This window comes from Seriola aureovittata, chromosome 1 (assembly GCF_021018895.1).
Source record: "Seriola aureovittata isolate HTS-2021-v1 ecotype China chromosome 1, ASM2101889v1, whole genome shotgun sequence".
In the NCBI taxonomy this organism is placed as follows: domain Eukaryota; kingdom Metazoa; phylum Chordata; class Actinopteri; order Carangiformes; family Carangidae; genus Seriola; species Seriola aureovittata.
In genome coordinates this window covers 31,579,412-31,600,597 of record NC_079364.1, presented here as the reverse complement: position 1 = coordinate 31,600,597, position 21,186 = coordinate 31,579,412, and the positions used below count along the sequence as shown (strand labels likewise).

Here is a 21,186-nt window from a genome sequence, read left to right as displayed (position 1 = left end):
TTGTCGCTTTATGGGCATATGAATTACAATGTATTTGTATTTAATATTGTATTGACCAAAGTAACTGCAGGGATCTGGGAACATGGTGACGTCAGATAGGGAAGAAACACACGCAGTCAGATGATCAGACAGTTTGTCCAGATCATCTAAACCAATGTATTTAATGGTTAAAATGAAAACAAATGCACCTGAAATGTCATTAATGATCCCTCAATGAACATGAAAGTTGTGTGCACACAGCTGGAGTCAGGACAGTCGCTCAGAGTTACAGTTTTAGTATTCACCTTCATGTTCTCTTCCAAATAAGTTGGTCGAACCTGGAGGATAGTTTTCAGTAGTCTGACTGCTCATGTTTCTTCATCTGATGAACTATCATCAATTAAACTTAGTGGTTGCAGTTTTATCATTACCAATAGAAATGATAATTACTATCATGCCATGCATCAAGCACATCTACCTCCCTGCCTGCAGCTTTTACTAAAATCACTCTGGCTACACTGCACAGCAATTATCCATGAGGACATTTGTATGTCTTTGTCTTCCTCCGTCCTGCAGCGACTAGAAAGTCTCACACCTTACCAAGTTATTCTTTCGAGCATTTTGGCCTTTATTCTAGCTGCAGTGAGAGAGAGAGACAGGAGAGCTGAGGAGAGAGAGAGCAGATGACATGCAGCAAAGGGCCTAGGGCCAAACTTAACCCAGGCCGCTGCTGTGAGGACCGAGCCTTTATGGTATGCCCTCTACCAGCTGAGCCAGCAGGGCGCCCCACCTTACAACTGCTACTAGAAAAACCTTAAGTGACACAAATCTTCACTGTAATTATCTCAGCTCATTAGTTATTACCCTGGTAATTATCTATCAACAGTCAGTCAGTTCTGTCAGTCAGTTCTGACCCTCTATGTAGGAATGCCCAGATCAAATTTCGTTTTTACTGATACGGATCATCTATGAGTGAGATAAGCCGATCCACGGCCGACACCGATCATTTTTCTTTTTAACATGTTTTGTTTTGGTGACCTGTTGCTCGCCGACGCATTGAACCTTGTGGGAGGCGGGACTATACTACACAGCACACAGCGCTTCTCTCAGCCGCAGACACCAGAGTATCAACCGCAGGTGATCGGTTTTAAGGTGATCAATGACTAGATGCATTAATTCTAAACTACTGACCACGTATTTTTAATGAAAATCAGCTTATAATGATTGGTGGCCGATCAATCGGTGCATCACTACCTCTAAGTATATGAGCTGGTCCAAAAAAAACTTGTTTATACAAAGTGATCATTTGGAGAATAGAACTTTGCTGATAAGTTAAAGATTAATACAGACTTACCAATGTTCCTGTTACAGATAATATCTGTAACTTTTTCACATTAAAATGTCTAAAAACATCTAGCACATCTAGCGACTCCTAGCAGCACAAATTACATACTGTGCATTTAACCACATTAAACATTTAAATGTCAATTTAATGCATCTGCTGGCTGAGAAGTGTTTAACTAAATGATGTTGCTCTTGTTGACAAACTCAACAGATGGGCAATGGAGTGAGAAATGGAGTCAGAAACAAATCTGTTCTGCAATGTCTCAGCCAAAATACCAACAACTTGCCTTGCCTTTGAATGAACCTCGTAACCGTTAGTGACTCTCTTCCCATCTGTGCAGCGAACACTCTGCACTGGACCCCGCATGAGCACACAGACGGGCAAAGGGAATTTCAAGGTCAGGAAAATACCAAAGAGTGGGAGTGCTGCTTACACTGGTTGTTGTGTATTGATGTGACTGAACCCACTGATACTGTGCTGGTGCTGAACACTCTCTCATCATAGCATGCTTCCCCTCTTCCTTGTGTGCTAATAGCTCTGTGGGACTGGCGTCTAGTCTTTGAATGATGAGCTGACATGAGGACAGCATCCAGAAGAGGCATTTGCACTGGTGCTCTTGTGAAAAAGTTCCTGGTTGTTAAGGTACCGGGCAGACACAGAAATGCTATACTTAAGCAGCTGTAAGTGTTGACATTTTGAATTAATTTGATTTGAATTTTGCTTAGCACTCCAGAATTTGATGCAACCCGCAAGAAAAAAAGTACTAAAAGTGTTTTCCCACTTTGTCAGTAGATACAGTTAGTGAGGCTCTTTTGAAGCCATTAAGGCAGCCTGTAAGGGCATTTGAAGAGGCAGTCACAGGGTTTAGATGCATCTCAGGTACAGCCAGAGGCTTGTCTGGGAGAGGAATTGATTTCTGAGTCTCTGAAGGCCATAGAGTGACCATCAATAACAGGCCTCTGTGCCTGCGTCAGAGCTTTACAGGGTCCCTGCAGCTGCACAGGAACCACACAAACACACATGTAAAGGGAGAATCCCTGCAGCCCTGCAGGTCACACATGACAATCAATACAGGGGTGGGGTTTACACTGGTGTGTGCGGGTATGTGTATAAGTGACAGTGTAAATAAAATATGATCAACTCTCAATGTCAACTGGTGGGAAAAAAAAAAACATCTATACTGTGATCTCAGCCAGTAACAGATCAGAAAACCCGTTCTAATAAATCCATGTTCTTTAAGCTGCCAGGAAACAACTAGTGAATAAGTACGTGCCACTCACAGCAAGAATTCATCAGGCAGAAACAGTTTTACCGTCCATCTTAAATCCTTCCTTTAAAAATATTTTGAGGGACATTGAGTCAAAGGCAGCTGTACGTGCTCTTTTAGTCCTTCCTACTTTAAAGCTTTCTGATTTCAGTCCTCAGGACCAAAAGGGGATGATGCCCAGTTGCTGTTGACTTCATTTTCTAGAAATGTGGCTTCTGGATTCTGACTCCACGACTCGCTGGAAGCATGTGAGTAGGATCTGAGGTAGCAATGATTACAGCAAGCGTTTTCAATATTCCTGTGTGCATGTGCATGAGTACTGTTTTAAGACAGAAAAAAATGTGGACCTATCCTTAAAACTTTAACTTCACCTGGTATTAACCTGTGATCTGTGGATACATTATCTGAATAAAATGAAACGTTTGTTAGTTTGTTCTTTTTACTTGTCTCAGGCCCTGTTCACACCTGTTCACACCTGTTCACACCTGCATTAACATCTGTCTCCGATCAGTGGTCAGCTCTAACTTCAGCTGAGTGAACGCACCCAAGATGCACTGAGGTCTGATCAGGTCATCTATACTGAAATAGTGAATTTCATCACATTTCTGATGACACCTCATGATACTTCCTCTTGAAGACTTAGAGAAGCCTCTAATAATAATAATCCCCGTTTAGACAAAAGAAGGTAACGAGACCATGACAGTCAGAGGTGAATGGCATTTAGAAAACCTACAAGCAGCTATGCTTAGCTCACTGCCTAACAGCCCTGTTGTGATTCTGCCATGAGTCTGCAGAGTCCAGTACCTGCAGGTCCAGAGCCGTGAGCTGCTTCCCCTTCTCTCCTGAGTTGCGTTTATACTCCTCTATGGTCCAGGATGGCTGGCCTCGCTTGGCATCTGACAGGCTGGTGAGCCTCAGGTCGGTGTAGAGGTGACTGCCTTTCACGTGGGCCTTGATGGAGGGGGTGAAGGGATGCGGTGAGAAAACCTGTTCGATCATGGGCGGGTGGGGGTTGGGGGAAAGGTGGGCCTGGGGAAGCTCATATTGACGCTCTCGCTCTGCCTGGAAATGGAGAGAGGATCAGAGAAGAGAAAGATCGTTAGAGAAGTTTCCCCCAGGTTTCTTTAATCAGTTTCAGTTCTGTACTTTGCTTTATTCCAGGCCAACAAGAGTTAATCATTGTAGATCAACCATAATGTGCATTTAGAGACTTTGAATTCCAGAGATCTGTTGCAGAGCAGCGGTTTTATTTTTTACATCTTTAAAATCATTAGACCGCTGATGGAAATGCCTGGAGAGACAGTAAAATCCCCTCATCCGCTTCTTCACTCACTAGTGAGGAGTTCCAGGCATTTAACTTCTCATAGGGTCGTTAACACCTTGGGGGTCGTTAAGGAGAGTCACTGACCCACCTGGTCCTCATTTGAGTCGTTAGTGAGACATTTACTGTTTCATTCATTACCTGTGTCATTCTGGGGACATTTCTAAATAGTCTGAGTCATCCTGAAAAAAACAACATCTACCTTTTTTAATATGTTTATCTTTTTTAAAAAAAATGCTTAACACTTTGAAAAATGACAAAATGCAGATGATAACTGGTCATGTGACCTATGTATATGTACTAATCACATCTGTGAACACTCTTGTAATTGTACTGAGTGAACCTGAAGAAGCCACAGTCTGTTCGCTCTCGATGAAAGCCACAGTGAATCATCTCAGCGTGCAGTGGTTAAGTTTGATTTTCAAAATACGGACAAGTTTCAATGTGAACTGCTGGAACCAAAACAACTAAACTGTTATCTCAGTCAGTCACACAACAGCCAATCAGACAACTCAAAGAATTGACTTGGATAACCAATTCTAATCACTAATTCAAAGACACCATGGTGCCTCATATCTAACACAGTTTTTCCAAGCTGGGCAACCTATCTTACACACAGATGATTTATTAAGTTTTGTTATACACTATATGTCTAATCTCCTACAGCTGGCAACTGCACTCTCTCTCTCCTCTCAGAAAAAAGCTCACCCTCCCTGCATGACTCTGAAGGAGAGAATCTTCTGAGATGAACAATGTTTAAACCATTTTTACCTCTTTATTGACTTTTCTATTTGTCATTAACTACCAGTAATAATATCTTATACTTGTTACCTGAGAAATTCTTTTGCTGTCAAAGACTTGGCCCTGATTCCTATCTCCTGTTACCCGGGTGATTTGAGAAGTGTTTGAACGTATGATGTTCTCTGTGACAACATTAAAGCTATGTAACGAAAGGCCAGTGGACTTGGACTTCTGGATTATTATTACACATTCATAAAACGTCTATTTCAATGACTCAGTATAATTTGAATTTCCATGCAGACAGGTGGGTATGTGCCTGCTCCCCTGTACACCACAAGACAGCGACAGGAGGAGTGAGTGGGTTGGTACCAAAACCACTGATCAAATATCTGTCACATAACCAAGAACTCAAAGTCTGATCCAAAACAATATGACAAAAACAAACACAAAGGCAGCAGAGTTTGTACATATTTCCTATTGTTGCTGATTCCTGTGGCACCCTCTGCAATGCTGCTGAGGGCCCAAGCACAACACCCGGCTGAAACACCTGATGCTTCATTGTAGATCCACTGGGCGAACTAGCTGTTAAATTAAGGATCAACTTCTACAGACACGGCTACGTTTCTATTTTCTCCTTCCTGCTCAAAGAGCCTTTGCCACTGGAGCTGGATGAGACACGGTAATAAAAGGTAAAGACCCACAACACCTGATGACCCCAAGAACAACCACTGATGATGTGTCCGAGCTGCATCAAAAGGTATAACAGGTCAATCAGAGGCTGAGGGTTAAAGTTACAATCTGTAGTTTTTCCACATTAAAATGTCTAAAAACAACTAGACCTGTGTTCTATATGTTCTTGAGTTGTATTCTTATATCATCACAAATGTTTCCATCAATTCTCAAACCTGGATAAAACTGTGATTTTAATCATGGTAACGCTCCACGACCACATATCACTAACTGCATGCATCAGTTTTGTAACCACCTTGGTGGTTTCAAACCAGATGAAGGGTTTTAGTCATGAGATGTCTGGATCTGAAGTTGTCAGAGAAACAAGCTGAGGAAATGTGAGACAGCTCAGCTCCCAGCTGCTGGAGACGTCCTTTGTTTGCCGAACAGTGTTGATGAGTCACTGATTTTTAATATGAAACTGCTTCATTCAGCGTTTCTACTGGTTATAATCACCATTATAATCAAACCGGGAGAAGCTGACGGCAATGGTGGTGAAGACAACAACTCCCATGATCCCATGCTACTCACAACATCACCAAACAGCGTTTTTTGTTATTGTTTTTACTGAGAGACCCATAGTGGCAGAAGTTAGTTTCATGTTCTCCTTTGTGTCTCCTCCTCCCCTGTGTGTCTGTGTATGTGTGTGTGTTGTGGGCGTGGCTACCTATCCTGGTGGTCCTGCACACCTGACTGCAATCTACTTATCTCCTACTGCTCAAGTACTCCCGCTCACCCTTCCCTCCTCGCATGATTGCTCAGCCTGCTTCAGTGGTAGCAGCTCTCTAGCTCTCCAAGTATTTACTTCATCTCTTGTGTTTTCCCTCGTGTTCCTTACTAACCTGATTTTCTCCCTTGTGCGAGACCAGAACTCCAACCCATGCTGCCTCCTCACCTTCCAGGCTATAACCTCAGACGCCATCTCACCTCCTTCCCTAACGGCCAGCTTGCCTCCACCCTCGCCCTTCACCACCCTTCAACCCCATTCTACTATTTACCTAATAAAAACCTTGCCAACCCTCCCGCTGAGTCCTGTGTCTGCACCTGGGTCCAAACATTATCTGAACTGTTACAGATAAAGTGTCACAACATATGACAACCCTTTATAAATTTTGACTTTCAAACTCATACAACATTATTTAATGTAAAAACCGATATCTTATATAGTGAACAACATTTCATTACTTGCTTGTCTGTTTATGTGCTGTCTGTGTTTATGAGTGTAAGTGTCGCATCTTGCATACAGAAGCATTTCTATACCTCAGTCCTTATATTGATGAGTAGCCATGTGATAAACATACAAACTGTTATGTGCTGTTGTATAGGGGCTGTTTATTTATACAACTCAATTCAATTTGTTCTTGTGGAAAAAAAAAAAATCTATTATCTGATATACTCCTTCAAATATCAGATTGAAGGATTCATTGATTCCCAGGGAGCAGTTTTTCTTAATAACCCACTCTTTCTCATGAATTATAATTCCCATGTCTGCGCAGCAAACACAAAATGAAGAATAAAGCATTCCTGAACGCTGAGTATTGATCGCATTAATCCCAAAGTGCTTACAAGCAGCTGCTATCAATACCAACCACAGTGAGAGACATCTGTCTCTGCAGTCAATGAAGGTGGCGTGTGTGTGTGTGTGTGTGTGTGTGTTTGTCTTTATTAAAGAGGAAAGCTAAAGTGACTCTCAGGTTGCAGTCAGCAGCTTGTGTTAATTGGATGACTGTGCAGTGATCTCCAGAGAGACTGCAGTGTGATACAGTGATTTGACCATGCAGGACATTCATGACTCATGAACAGTCATCAAAAAAACCTCAGCTCCCCCCCGACCATTCTCACACCAGTCAACCATGTCTGTCTTTACAGTCTACAAGCATCAGGAGGCCTTCGGACTGAAATGACTAAAACTTAAAGCCTATAATCCTACTTTGTAGGATATATGTAACGTCTGCAGTCACAGAGAGCACCACCAGCTTTACTCACTGATGTCCAAAATATGAATTGCATTTCAATGCTTGCAATGCACCACATACTCTTTCTGCATTACCATTTGAAATGCATGGCTATCACTTATTGATCTTGTTACCAAGCTCTTTATGTTTCACATGAACATCTTGTCTTAAATTTGATGACAAAATAACAGGGTAACACTCTAAAAGTTTTGTCTGCCATGTGCACAGGTACATCCTCTTAGCTGACTCCTCTCCAAACCTTCCTGCCACAACATAATCCTCTCGCTATGAATATGCAAAATCCCATTGAACACTAAAAAACAGGACAGGACACCATCCAACGAAAACAACAGTGCAACAGTGAATATTTGATCTAGGGTAGAAAAATGTTGCCCTTAACATCATTCAGTCCTCCCACCCCAGCCACAGACAAACAAGTGGTCCAAAAAAGTCTTCCTCTTTCATTCAGACAACCACAGCACTGCTGATATTATAAACAAAGGTTGCTCATAGGGCTGCACGACATGCAAAAAAAAAATCTTTTTGTGATTATTTAGGTAGATATTGCAATAGTGATATGAGTCAAGATTTCAGTTGGAAATGTTGTTTTTGTATTTCATTTTCACGAAAAAAAATGTTGGGTCTTGAACCCAACAAACATGTTCCCTTTCCTTTTAAACATATGATTTGTAGGCTTGGGTGTGTCTGTAGCAGCACAATGCTTATGGCGCTAACAATGCATTATCATGTAGTGATACATTTTACCTTTACCAAAAAAAATAGAAGCTCCTGCAATTTGGATATTGCACTTGGCCATATTGCAATTTCAGTCATGTTTCCATTAATTGAGCAGCCCTTGTTGCTCACAGTAACTACACATCACGAAGTTCATCTGCCCACCGACCTTAATCTCCACCCAACAACAATTCATCATGCGCACCTCCCACATTTCGCTGACTCCCTCTCTTCTCTCTCATTTCAAATTCAAATTCTTGGCAGCATCTCGGATCTTCACACGAACCCCCATCTTCTCCCTCTGGCCATCAGAGGCAATCTTACATAGTCGCTCTCCCAAAATCCTTTTATCGTACTATTCACGGTGGTGCTGTTTCAAAACTTTTCATACCACACACAATCTACTATTTCTTTTCATCAACATATCTTCGACCAGCTTCATCACCAACACCCACTCAGTCCTCAAAATCAGAACATCCCCCATCATAGCGTACCTCAGCTGTATTGACTTTTCTACCAAACTACTCTCTGGAGCTTCAGTTCTTTCCATTTCTCACCACCACGTCAACATGTTAATCGGTGCAGCCTCAGCTCCCGCTTACCCCTGACCTTCACATCCGTTGCATCCAACAGCCTTATCTCCTGGTCCAGTGAAACTCCTTTGGAGGATGTCAAAGCTCATAAACTCATCGAGACGTGCCCCCACCCTGGGTCTTCTTGACCCCTCGGTTCTTAGAGGCTCCAACCACATCATGACTCCATGCAATCAACCTCCTTTCATCCCTCCCCTTGACCCCTCACCATCCTATCAAACAAGACCCTCATCCAATCCTCCAGATAAAACTACTTTTATACCAAACAAATGGTGCGATGGTGTTAGTGAAACCTTTCTAGATTAAATGATAAGGTGCCTCATTATATGTTCAGCACTTCCCACTTCATGAGATTGGGTTCATCTGAAGCCTCTGATGAAGCTTCTTCTTTCTGTGCATCTAATTTGATCCCACTACTGCCCCTTAAAACCTCCATGATTTGTACTTTCATAGTTCACTGTTCAGAGTCCCAGAAAATTCTACTCTCTTTCATCAAGGTGTTAATTACTTCTAGTTTGCCTGGGAATCCCTAAATCTGCCTCCTCTTCAGCGGATTAAAGAAAGCTAATCCTGAAGGCAATGATAAGCATCTCCCTCTCACATTTCCTTTGGTGCATAAATTGGTTTCACGGTTAAAGTCCAGGTGTTTCAGACCATATGTAGATTCTCTGTTAGCAATAGTCTTTCTTTCTGAGCTCTATGGGTTTCTTAAATGCAGATTAGCCTACCTACAGACTGCAATTCATCTCCCAGCTGTCACTAAATCGGATTGTTTTTTTCTTGTTTATGTGTTCATTTTCTTCAAGTGTTGTGTATCTCAGGCTCTTCCAGGAGGGTTTGTGATCCCGGGGACGAACTGCGTCATGCTTGCTCAAATAATATCCAGAGCATCACACCAGCAGTCTCCACCTGATGAAGTGTCCCACCTGAAATGATAGACTTCAGTGAGTGTTCAGGCTATTTTGGAAAGTTGGTGATTGCCTGCCAGCCATGGTATCTTTTTTCAGTTATTGCTGACAGTTATGATATTTCCTTTCCCATCTTTCTTTTAGCACACAAGTAAATTGTGTGGATGTGAAATCCAGTCTGACCTGCCCCCACACCCCACCCTCCCAACCCCCCCACTCCCCCCACCCCACCCCACCCCCCCTCGCAACCCGGAACCTACTGTAACACTAAGTGTAGCCCCAAGTTAACTGTGATGACAATGATTTATCAACAGGAAAGTCAGCACCTTAATTGAGCCATTACCATTAATAAAGCACAATTGCTGCCTGAAGAAGATCCTGTACTTTCAGCTGCTTAATGACAGACACCAAAATACAGTCTGTTGGTCTACAACAGTCATTTGTTAATTGTAAGATGCTGGTAGGTAGCTCATATATTGACAGGGATTTTCAAATGCAAGTTCAAAATAGTTTGGTGTACATTAATTCACCTCCATTCATTCTCCCCCAGTTTGAAAAACAGCTTCCACAGAGGTAAATAATCCATAACAGTAAACATGGAGGTTTTACTTTTGTTTTTTGAACTATATTTAAAAGTAATATTTGCCTACATATTAGCTGATCAAATAAATGCTAATGCTGGAAAATAAGGTGTTCATCCCCTGATCATAGCAAAGGGAACAGGCCAGACTGTGGTATCGAGTGTGCCCTAAATAGCAGGCTCATCTTGGAATTACAGCTGGTCGGCTTGTTGATGCTACAGTCCATTGGCAGAGGAGCTGACTGTGGCAGCTGAGTCCCAGCTGTCGTTATCCAGTTCTTTCCTTTTTTCATCATCTCATCTGCCACCCTGACCAAGTATGAGAGAGGAGAAGGCAAACGGTAAAAGGAACATTAAATTTATGAGCCAATAAGATGAGTTAACGCCCCTATCACAGGATAAACCCCCGACTTGCTTCACCAATATACAGTTGAATATTGCAGCTCATTTGATTTATGTTAATATTAAACAATTCAGGTGTTTAATGCACCATGTAATGTGTCCTTTCTTTAGCAATAAGGTGGTGAATGGTGTGTAACATGTCTGACTTACATTTGCTTTTTTTTGTTTATAAAAAGCCACAAATGTCACCTAATCTTTACCAACCAGTTGTGATGTGGATATACTATAGAAATTTTATAGATGTTGTTACTGTTGACACTGTCATTGAATGTAATCCTGTGTTTTGCAGACTGCATTTATATACACTGCTCCAAAAAATTAAGGGAACTCCTACATCAAACATCAATCTTGATGAACGAATTATTCAAGTTGAAAATCAGTCTGTGGCAGTACTTGGCAGCGTCGGATGCACCGATACATGATGTTCTACAGGTGCTCAATTGGATTAAGGTCAGGGGAACATGACAGTCAGTCAATGGCATCGATGCCGTCGTCATCCAGGAACTGCCTACACACTCTGGCCACATGAGGCCGGGCGTTGACCTGCACCAGGACGAACCCTGGGCCCACTGCACCAGCGTCAGGTCTGACAATCGCTCTGAGGATTTCATCCCGGTGCCTGCCATTCGTGAATCAGATTATTTAAAAGGAGTACAGGAGCATGAGAAAGATGAGGCTAGTTCAGACAACATGTGCTAGGAATAGCACAATGGTCAAAATGCATCCCAGTAGCAGTCCAGAGAGAAGTCAGGACTGATGAGGTAATCTGATATACATTTTCCAGGCCAGATTTCCACTTCCAAAAGCTTGCTATTCAGCTCTTGTGGCTGGGGGCTGAAGAAAAGGAAAGAGGTGCCATGATTTATAGAAGCTGATGGATGCTCTGAAAGTTTTTTGTAACTGCTTTACCCTGAGATGTCACATCTTCCCATCCATGTTAGACCACAAAACAGAGCAGTGGTGTGCACAGTGTGTACATCCATGTTGCAATAACCTTGATCAAATGACTGTGATTAGTGATTACTGTGCCAGCTGATTTGGGTTTGGCAGGTGTCAGTCTGTAAGTTACAGCAGATCAAACAGTACAAACAAATTTCAAATAAACACTGTAAATTACATTAGAAATTCTGAAGTAAATAAATTATGATAATTTAATAAAATAGAATTTTGTTTACCCCAGTGGATAACCCAGTTGAGCACACACCATTATGCCTCAGTCCTTACTGCACCAGCCCAGGTTCGAGTCTGTCCTGGTGCCTTTGCCCTCTCCACTCTCCTCTCAACTTTCTTGTCTCTCTCTCACTACACAGATGGACGGACGGACAGACAGACACTTTATTTATCCCCTAGGGAAAATTCATGCGTCCATTAGCTCATAGTTGTTAAAACTAACAGTTAATAACAAATGAACTATAATAATTAGATTAGTCCACTTCCTCTGGCTGAGGTGTTGTATAGCCTGATGGCAGTGGGAACAAATGAACTCCTGAACCTCTCTGTTCTGCAGCGCAGTGAGATGAGACCACTGGCCACCGCTGACTGATAAAACATGTGCAGCATTTCACTGCAGACGTCAAAGGACCTGAGCCTCCTGAGGAAAAAGAGCCGGCTCCGCCCCTTCAGGTAGATGACATCCATGTTCAGGAACCAGTCCAGTTCACTGTCCAGGTGCACACCTAGGTATTTATAAATGTGCACCACCTCAATGTCCTTCCCTCTAATGTTGACTGGCTGAAGGGTGGGCCTGACCTCCGAAAGTCCATGACCATCTACTTGGTCATATCATATATAACTATATCACATTAAAGGCAAAAATACCCCCAAAAAAGAATTGTTATTAGGACCTGTCAGCTGATGACAATTCAAGAGTTTAGACCTTAGCACAAATAGACTCAATTGGCTTCTCTCAGTGTGTAAATAAACCTTTCACTGTCGACCACACCCTCAACCTTGTTCTGACTTATGGTATAGAATCTGAACATTTACCAGTCTTTTCACATAATCCTCTTTTATCAGTCTGCTATGTACAGTTATTACTTTTGAATTACTGGATTACACACTATTAGCTGAAAATGTCTTCACTCTGATAGTGCTGTAGCTAAATTTAAGGAAGTGGTTTCATCAGCATTTAAGTCAATGCCATATCTCAATACAACAGAGGACTCCTATGATAACTCAACATTTATAGAGGAAAACAAAAACAACCACAGATTTCTTTTCATCGTCCTGAAGAAAAACAGCACAGGGGAAATGACAACTGAACCTTAAACACTTCACATTTGTTTCAGTCTCCATGTAATGTTCCTCCTCAAAATGAAACCTAGTCACCATAGCATTGACATGTAGTTACAATTTTGAGCTGGTGTTTCAAGGTTAGCTTTCGTATAGCCTACGATGTAGCTGTACAGGCTCAGTGTTTACCCCCAATTCCCGCCACACACAGATGAGTTATCATGTTAGATCATGAAAGAGTCTTGTTTCTCCCAAGGCCACAGGAACGTAGTCTGTCATCTAAACCAGGTTCTCAATCACAGGGCTGTGACCTGGTATCAATCTGTGCAGCACTGAGAACCAGAAACACTGAGAACCACAGGTTGGCAGTACAACACAGTAACAGCCTACTGCCACCTGCTTGTGATTTACTGCTGTTTTATAAATAATTAATCACGTGTCACGTTGCCTGAGTCACAGTGATCTGTTTTTTTTCTGTATATGTAAACTTAAAGACCCCTCTGATGAACATCCAGTGTTTAATCTTTTTTTAATATCATGCGGTGTTTTTTATAAAATACAAGACAAGATGAGAGAAATAATCATCAACTCCATGACTGAGTGTTTCCACTTTGAACTGCATTGAACCAATGACAGTCTCATAAACACAGATTCAGACAGCCAGGGTTTCATATGTCACAAACCTAAGGAACCAATCCTGTCAATTTGTGGGGACGGGGGGCGGGGCTAAATACACCTGAAACCTTGTCAGTACAGAGAGGGAGAGTTAGCATTAGCACAACCACTAACACTGTGTCAGCCACTGCCAGTTACAAGCTAACAAACAACATAAACAAATAAAAGATGCTAACTACGCTAAGTGTTCTGATCCGTCTGCTAGTCTCTGGTTCTGGTCTCAGACTCCTCCTCTGAGTCTGGGTCTGACTGAGGCTCAAACATGTGGCTGAGTCTCTCTGATGTTTCCTCCTCTAACCATCTTGATACTTTCTGCTCTTTCACCTGTCCACCTGGAGACAGCAGGTGGTGGGCGGGGCTCAAGGCCTGATCCAGATTTTTCAATAAGGAAGTAAGAGTAGATGAACTTCAAGTTTTTGATTTTTCTTCACTCTTTATGTGTGAAAATCATGTTAAACAAAATATTAAATATGGCTGGAGAGGAACTTTAATCATCAGTTTTCCTGAATGGAAAGTGGAAAGTGTTTACTTCGATGTATACAGTGTAAACACAATAAATGACAGGTAAATGCTCTGATGATGAAATCTTTATGAGGAACACTTAAAACATATTTCTGTGCCTTTCATGCTTGTAGTACAGTGTGCAGTAAATTATATGGGCATTCATTTTTCCATTTAAGAGATGCACCACAAAAAGTGCATATAGATAATATAGATATCCATACAGATAATCTAAAAACGGATGCTGACACCTGACTATAAAAAACATTGTACTCAACTCTCTTGGTTTCGTCCTCCATCCTGCATATCACAGTCTCTGGTCTCGACTGAATTCTGACGGCTTTTTAAAAATAATTTCATTGTCGTGCTTTTTGGTTGCCAGTTCAGACTGGAGAGGTTGCTCTCCTCTGCTATACGGAGGGAAAATTCTTTAATATCACACACAGTGCCAGAGAAGTGCAGGTAATGATTATTTTCCATGGGGAGGGTCTAATTAAAAATAATGAGCTGTGTTGATTGTTCCTCTACCAGCGATATCATCTACTGTTATCACAAACCTCGTCGTAGCTTAACTCAACTTTATCTGCAAAGATTTTTACAACAGAGATCCATCAGCCTACACACATATTTATATCTACCTCCAGCTGCTGATAAAAATTTAAGGACAAACATCAGCTGAGAATAAGTAAACATGTCCACTACTTAATGAATATCTCATTTCATTAAGTGTGTGTAAAAATATCAAGCCTTAATGTGAAATTTGTATAAAAATTCTGAATTAAATCTAGTAGGACAATAGATAGCCACACAGAGGATGGGGTTTGTACATTTAATTCGAAATGCAAACACCTCAAAACTACCTGTCACTGTCCAGGGGCAGAATTTAGAAAAGACGACGATATTCTTTGACCATTTTTGGAGTAAGGGGAAGAGTCAATACAGACTTATCAATGATGGAGTGAATGTGAACCTTTATCAGGACAACTAGGATGAAGGAGCCTGACATTATATGAATGAGGAGGCTTGAAAACAAGTGTAACTTTGAAAGAGTAGGTATATTCAGGGGTTAAATTGGGCCAGAGCCCAGCAGATATTCACATATCACACTAACATTTTTTAAATCTCCCAGTAAATGTAATAGCTTATGGTTCTTGATGAATAATTCTCGAGATTACAAAGAGAGAGACTTGAGGTGATTTCTACACCCAGATCAGACGTCATCAAATGCATCAGGTGCGTTCAGTTTCTAACAGAGTAGCACCATGTGATTCAATCAAATCATTGTGCTCTGTGATAATTCATTTGTGAGTTAGCTAACATTTTATGTGTATTCACTAAGGTGCAGTGCCTTTTGTAGTGTATTGATCTACCTGTAGAGTTCATACAAATGCACACATTAGTAATAGATGTATACTCTCATTACAGAGCCTGTCTTCTCACTGCTCTGTCAGTACTGTCTACCCCTTCCTTGTGACATCCTGCTATAGAGATGCAAATATACAGTTACTAAATTCATCCACAGCACTGAGCACCCTATCGGTACTGAGCTACCTAGGTGCCCCATAGCACCTTGCACCATAGCCATAGATGCTGCACAGAGGTGCTGGGTGAAGATCAACTATTGTTTGTCAAGAAATAGTTCCAACATACACTCACTGGCCACTTCATTAGGTACACCTCGCAAGTACTGGGTTGGACCCCCTTTTGCCTTCAGAACTGCCTTAATTCTTTGTGGCATAGATTTAACAAGGAGCTGGAAACATTCCTCAGAGGTTCTGGTCCATATTGACATGATAGCTTCATGCAGATTTGTTGGTTGCACATCCACGATTCAAATCTCCCGTTCCACCACATCCCAAAGGTGAGGCCATTTGAGTACAGTGAACTCATTGTCATGTTCAAGGAACCAGTTTGATGATTTGAGCTTTGTGACATGGCGCGGTTGAACAGGTGTACCTAATAAAGTGGCCGGTGAGTGTATAATTCCCTCTAAAACCACAAATAGATTTTTCATCTACTGGTTAAACAAGATTGAAATCAATCTAAACATGTGAATCACTGAAAGAGACCAAACAACATCCAAATTCCAACATACTGAGTTATCCATTTCAAATAAGTAACACGAGTCTTTTCAAAGATGTTTATTTCCATTTTACTGAAGCTATATCCACATCATAAACTGTAATTTTTCCAATTAAAATTTCCAATTTTGGAACCAAACAGCTGCAGTCTTGCTACAGAAAGGAACTATAAAGAAACTAAATGGGATTTTTCCACTTCTCAGCTTTGAATAAAGCAGTCACACTTTCCTGAACTGTACTTGGATGGAGGATGTTTTTGCCTCCGGTTGTTACGTGATGACAGATTACAAATGCAACAGAGGCCTGAACCGACAGTTCTCAAGCACCCAGAGGCGACCTGTCCACTTGGCAATTTCTAGTCTCTCTAATTTGACAGGATTAATTCCTTATCTCGTTGAATGGCTGTGAATACACCTATTCGCTGTAGGAGATGCAACAGTAGCCACATGACAGTAACAGAGCCTCTTTTACATCTCAGCTCAGATTTAACTGGAGTCTGCTGGTATCTTTCAACACAGCTGCTGTTATTTGACAATGGAAGTGCTTTTTAATCCCACAGGGTCTCCAGTGAAACAGAAGATATTATAATGACTGCAGCTCACCTGAAAAAAGAAACAACTAATGATTACTGTCATTACTTATTAATCTGTTGATCAATTTTTGTATTAATCATTAAACTGTCAATCATAGGCCTCGGTGTCTTGTTTTGTCTGACCAACAGTTCAAAACCAGTTTACAATGATATAAAAGAGACTGTACAGCACGATTGACATTTAATGACAAAAATGATTAATCCATCATCAAAATTGTCAATTACTTTCTGCCCTCTTAACAGATCAAGGGGAAAGAAACACTGTGACCTTTCAGTGATAATTAAAGCACAAAAATGATCTCAGTGACTGAGAATTCCAACTAAATAACACAACAACATTTACTATCAAGTCTGGATACTGCAAAATAATAATAATTATATTTACAGCACTACGATATAAATTTGTGAACAATCAGAGATTTTGTTGAACCAATGTGCAGGACTATTAAATGATGTTTTTACATCACTTTTGCATCCTCCATTTTCCAGCTATCTAGTTTGGTGGATTCATCAAAAATAGAAACTCCTTCCAGCCTCTCAGCTGATTTGACACACATTTTGCATCACAACATCTATAAAATTATATACACAGTGTATGGTTGTGCGATCTTAACTGTCGTCCAATCATCACCCTGCGAAGTTGCTGATGGCCAACGTTACGTTACCCTACGAGCGAGAGAGAAACGAGCGATCAAAAAAGGGAGTGTGTGCCGTTTTGCCTGCCTGTCTCATTCTCTCTCTTTCATGGATAACCTGAGTGATGGCAGAAAGATGACAAATACATTTTATGGCCATGTTGAATCACAAATAATGAGTCTCTCTCTCTAAAAAGCAGCAGCTAAGAAACTGAACTAAATGACATGTTCCGTCTGTCTGTTGATCTCCATTCTTGAATCACAACAGCTCCTACACACAACAAGCAGCTTCATTACAATCAGCTGATCGGAGTGTGTGTGTGTGTGTGTGTGTGTGTGTGAGTGTGTGTGTGTGTGTGTGTGTGTGAGTGAGTGAGTGAGTGAGTGTGTGTGTGTGTGTGTTTGTGTGTGTGCGCCTGTGTTGCAAGCATGGTTGTATGCGGTTATATACATTAAAATGTGGGGGTGCAAATAAAGGTCAGAAGTGTTTTTGCAGAATATTATGATGTCACATTGAAGTTGACCTTTGACCTTTTGGATAGAAAATGTCATCACTTCATTTTATCCTTGTAGACATTTGAGTTTAATTGTTAAACTGAGTGTTCCTGATATATCGCGTTCACAAGAATGTGAGATCACTGTGACCTTGAACTTTGACCACCCAAAATTTAATCACTTCATCTTTGAGTCCAGTCTGAAGTTCTCTCAAGGCGTTACTGAGATATATCGTTCATGAGAATTGGAACAACAGACATACACACGGACGGATGGACAAACACCCCGGGAACATAATGCCTCAGGCCCTGGCTGTCGCTGGCGTGGAACCATAAAACTATATAGTTAGAGTTAAAAGCTGTACTAGTATTTTTTATATTGACAATGGAGTAAATGGCTGTGTGTGGTGTTAAAGTTGACACATGAAATAAAGAACCTGCAGAGATTTATCATCAACTCTGCAGTTCCCATCAGCATCACAGAGCGTTTGAGCACCTTTCAGCTCGTTGTTTTGGTTTTACTCATCAGCCTGGTTTCCAACAGCAGCGCACAGACGGAGGTGGGGAGTAAAGATTTTTTTTCCTAGGAGCTGGAGCTAAAAGGAGAGTGAATGGAAAAAAATACAATAAATTCCATGTACTTTCTCTTTCACTCCTTTATTGAAAAATACGCAGAAAAAAAAATGTAGCCTTCAAGAATTTAAAATAAACAATACTGTACTAAAATATAAACAATCAGCTTTTTATTGCACAGCTCTTCAGCTTTAGTGCCCTGAGACAAATTTCTGAGACAGAAATGTGGGAATAATAGATATAATGAAATGAAACAACTATTGACATATGAAAAAAGAACAGTGGCATGTAGCCTTCAAGTATTTAAAAGTAAACACTACTCTGCTAAAATATACAGTCAGTCAACTTTTTATTGCACAGCATTTCAACTGTGGTTTGGAAAATGTGAAGGCAATTTACAAACGGGCTTTTGCAGGTCTATTATCGGGGTCAGCCCTATGTTCCCACATTTCTTAGCACTTTTTTTTCCACAGAAATTTTTGAAAATTAGGGTTAGGGTTGTGGGAATATAGGGTTAGGGCTGTGGGAATTTAGGGTTAGGGCTGTGGGAATTTAGGATTAGGGCTGTGGGAATATAGGGTTAGGGTTAGGGCTGTGGGAATATAGGGTTAGGATTAGGGCTGTGGAAATATAGGGTTAGGGCTGTGGGAATATAGGGTTAGGGCTGTGGGAATATAGGGTTAGGGCTGTGGGAATTTAGGGTTAGGGCTGTGGGAATATAGGGTTAGGGCTGTGGGAATTTAGTGCAGTGGGAACATAGACACGCTCCCCTATTATCAACCCCTCATCATCCGCCTCTAAGCAAAATATTTCCATACGCGACTCTTCTGGCGTTTTCTTTCGACAAGCCGAGGTGCTGCAGCTGGACCAAGTTGTGTGCCTGAACTTTTCACCATCTTCCATTTGTAATTGCGGCTAGACTGCAGCCTAGTAGTGGACGTTCCTCATCCTCGCTCGGGCAGAGGCAGAGCATGTGCCGGAGAAACTGTTCTTAAATGTGTTCCGAGTCACTCAAATGTTGCCAGTGATGCAGTAATTAGTGTTAATGTTCTTTTACGCGTGTTTTTGGTAGATTACTGTCACTTTTGAGGTAAGAAACTTTTGCACTATGAGATAAGTTGCTCATATAGTTTATGACATCCTGCTTGTGCACAATGAGAGCTGATGGGCCTGACGAGCTCTCATTCAACTGCCTCCCTCAACAGGATGTCAATCTTATGTTACTTCCTAAAAGGGTGACTATCAATCTCGTCACGTGTCGGTAATTTCGGTGCCTTCGATAGCTCAAAAAAAAAAAAAAAGGGTACCGCCTAGTTTTTTTGGCACGTGGCATCGACTTGGTACGAAAAGTATCGGTTCTGGTGACAACACTAACCTTGACATTAAAAAATAAGCACAATATGAGATAATGTGAAATCCAAAGGACCTAAGTATGTTTCTCTGTATTTAATTTTTGTTAATAATAATAATAATAATAATATCTTTAGATTTTATAGCGCCTTTCAAGGTACCCAAGGCTGCTTTACAGGAAAGAAACACAAAATTAAAAAAAATTAAAAACAAATAAATTAAAAACATTTTGATGTTGTAGGAATCCTGCAAGCTCTTTTATCTATCGAGGCAGATAAGGAAATACCTTTGTTCAGACTGCACAAAAATAGTGTTATAATAACACAATCAACAATCAACATCACTTTCTGAAGGGGCACAAGGGTCGGCTTTACCAGCTGATTTAAATAACTTCATTGGAAATCCGGGGTTATGCTGATGGGCCTAGATAAGTTCAGAGATGTATTCTGCTCTTGCATTATTTACCATATTATTGTGGTGAAGTAATAACTTCTTTATAGCCTGATACTGTACTTGGAGACCTGATTTCCTCCATCTCCGCTCTGCTTTCATACACTCCAACTTACCACCACCATTGATTACAAATATGATTTATTCAAGGCTGCTTTCTTGGTGGAGGCTTAGACCTGACTTTGAGAGTTAAAGCAGTCGGCCAGTTCATTGGTATGATAGTGTTCAGATGGGGGTGGGCTATGATAATTAAAAAGTGTACAGAATATTGACATTGTATTAATATGCAAGAGCCTGAAGAAGAAGACAAGTGGGGTTGGACAGTGTTAATGTTATCTGTTTCACAGGTAAACAGCTAGGGATAGGTATTTGAAGAAATTTACTTATTTGATTATCGGGAAAATTAACGTTCAATTGTCGATTAATTATTAATTGTTTTATATCAAAAATGCCTATGGCAGAAAATACTAAAGAAAGCAACCTTTTTCCTCAATTAAATCTTAACTATAGTAAGTACGTTTAATTATTTAAACAGAAAAAAAAGATGTGCGGTGCTCATAGTTCGTCATTTAAATATTATGGAAACCATGTCAACCAAATAGTTTAGTGTACCTTCATTTGGTTGCTGAGGGAGGACCGCACTTTCTCCTTGAATTCAATGACTCTGGGCTCATCTCCGTCTCCTTCTCTGCGCATTAGACGGGTGTTGTTGAGGCTGAAGGTGACGGAATAAGTGTTGGATATGGAGACGTCCTTCTCTGCAGACATGACAGTGGTGGCACACTTCAGTCCAGGCTGTGTGTCCTCCATCAGCTGCCAGTGCTCCTCCTTCAGGTCTAGGACCCTGGCATGTTGAAGCTTGGGTTACAGTTTGATCCGACAGGACAGCAACAAGTTCATTTGCCAGTCATCGCCAATGTAGTGGCAGGTGATGGTGAGGTAGCTCTCTGCTGTTAAGGCAGTCCAGCAGTCTGTGGTTAGAGCAACCCGGTCAGCTGGGGCTAGCTGTAGCTCTTTGCAGCGACTGTGATAGCGCTGGTGTGTCATG

At 41.1% G+C, this 21,186-nt stretch overlaps 1 protein-coding gene across 1 annotated transcript in view; it reads right to left on the bottom strand.

The window, feature by feature from the left end:
- The window catches only part of minar1 (membrane integral NOTCH2 associated receptor 1), a 49,100-nt gene that overhangs the window by 18,277 nt on the left and 9,637 nt on the right, over positions 1-21,186 (bottom strand). The window contains exon 4 of the mRNA XM_056383241.1: positions 3,396-3,653. Within this exon, the coding sequence (XP_056239216.1) occupies positions 3,396-3,653 (258 nt within the window). The remainder of the gene's footprint in view (positions 1-3,395; positions 3,654-21,186) is intronic.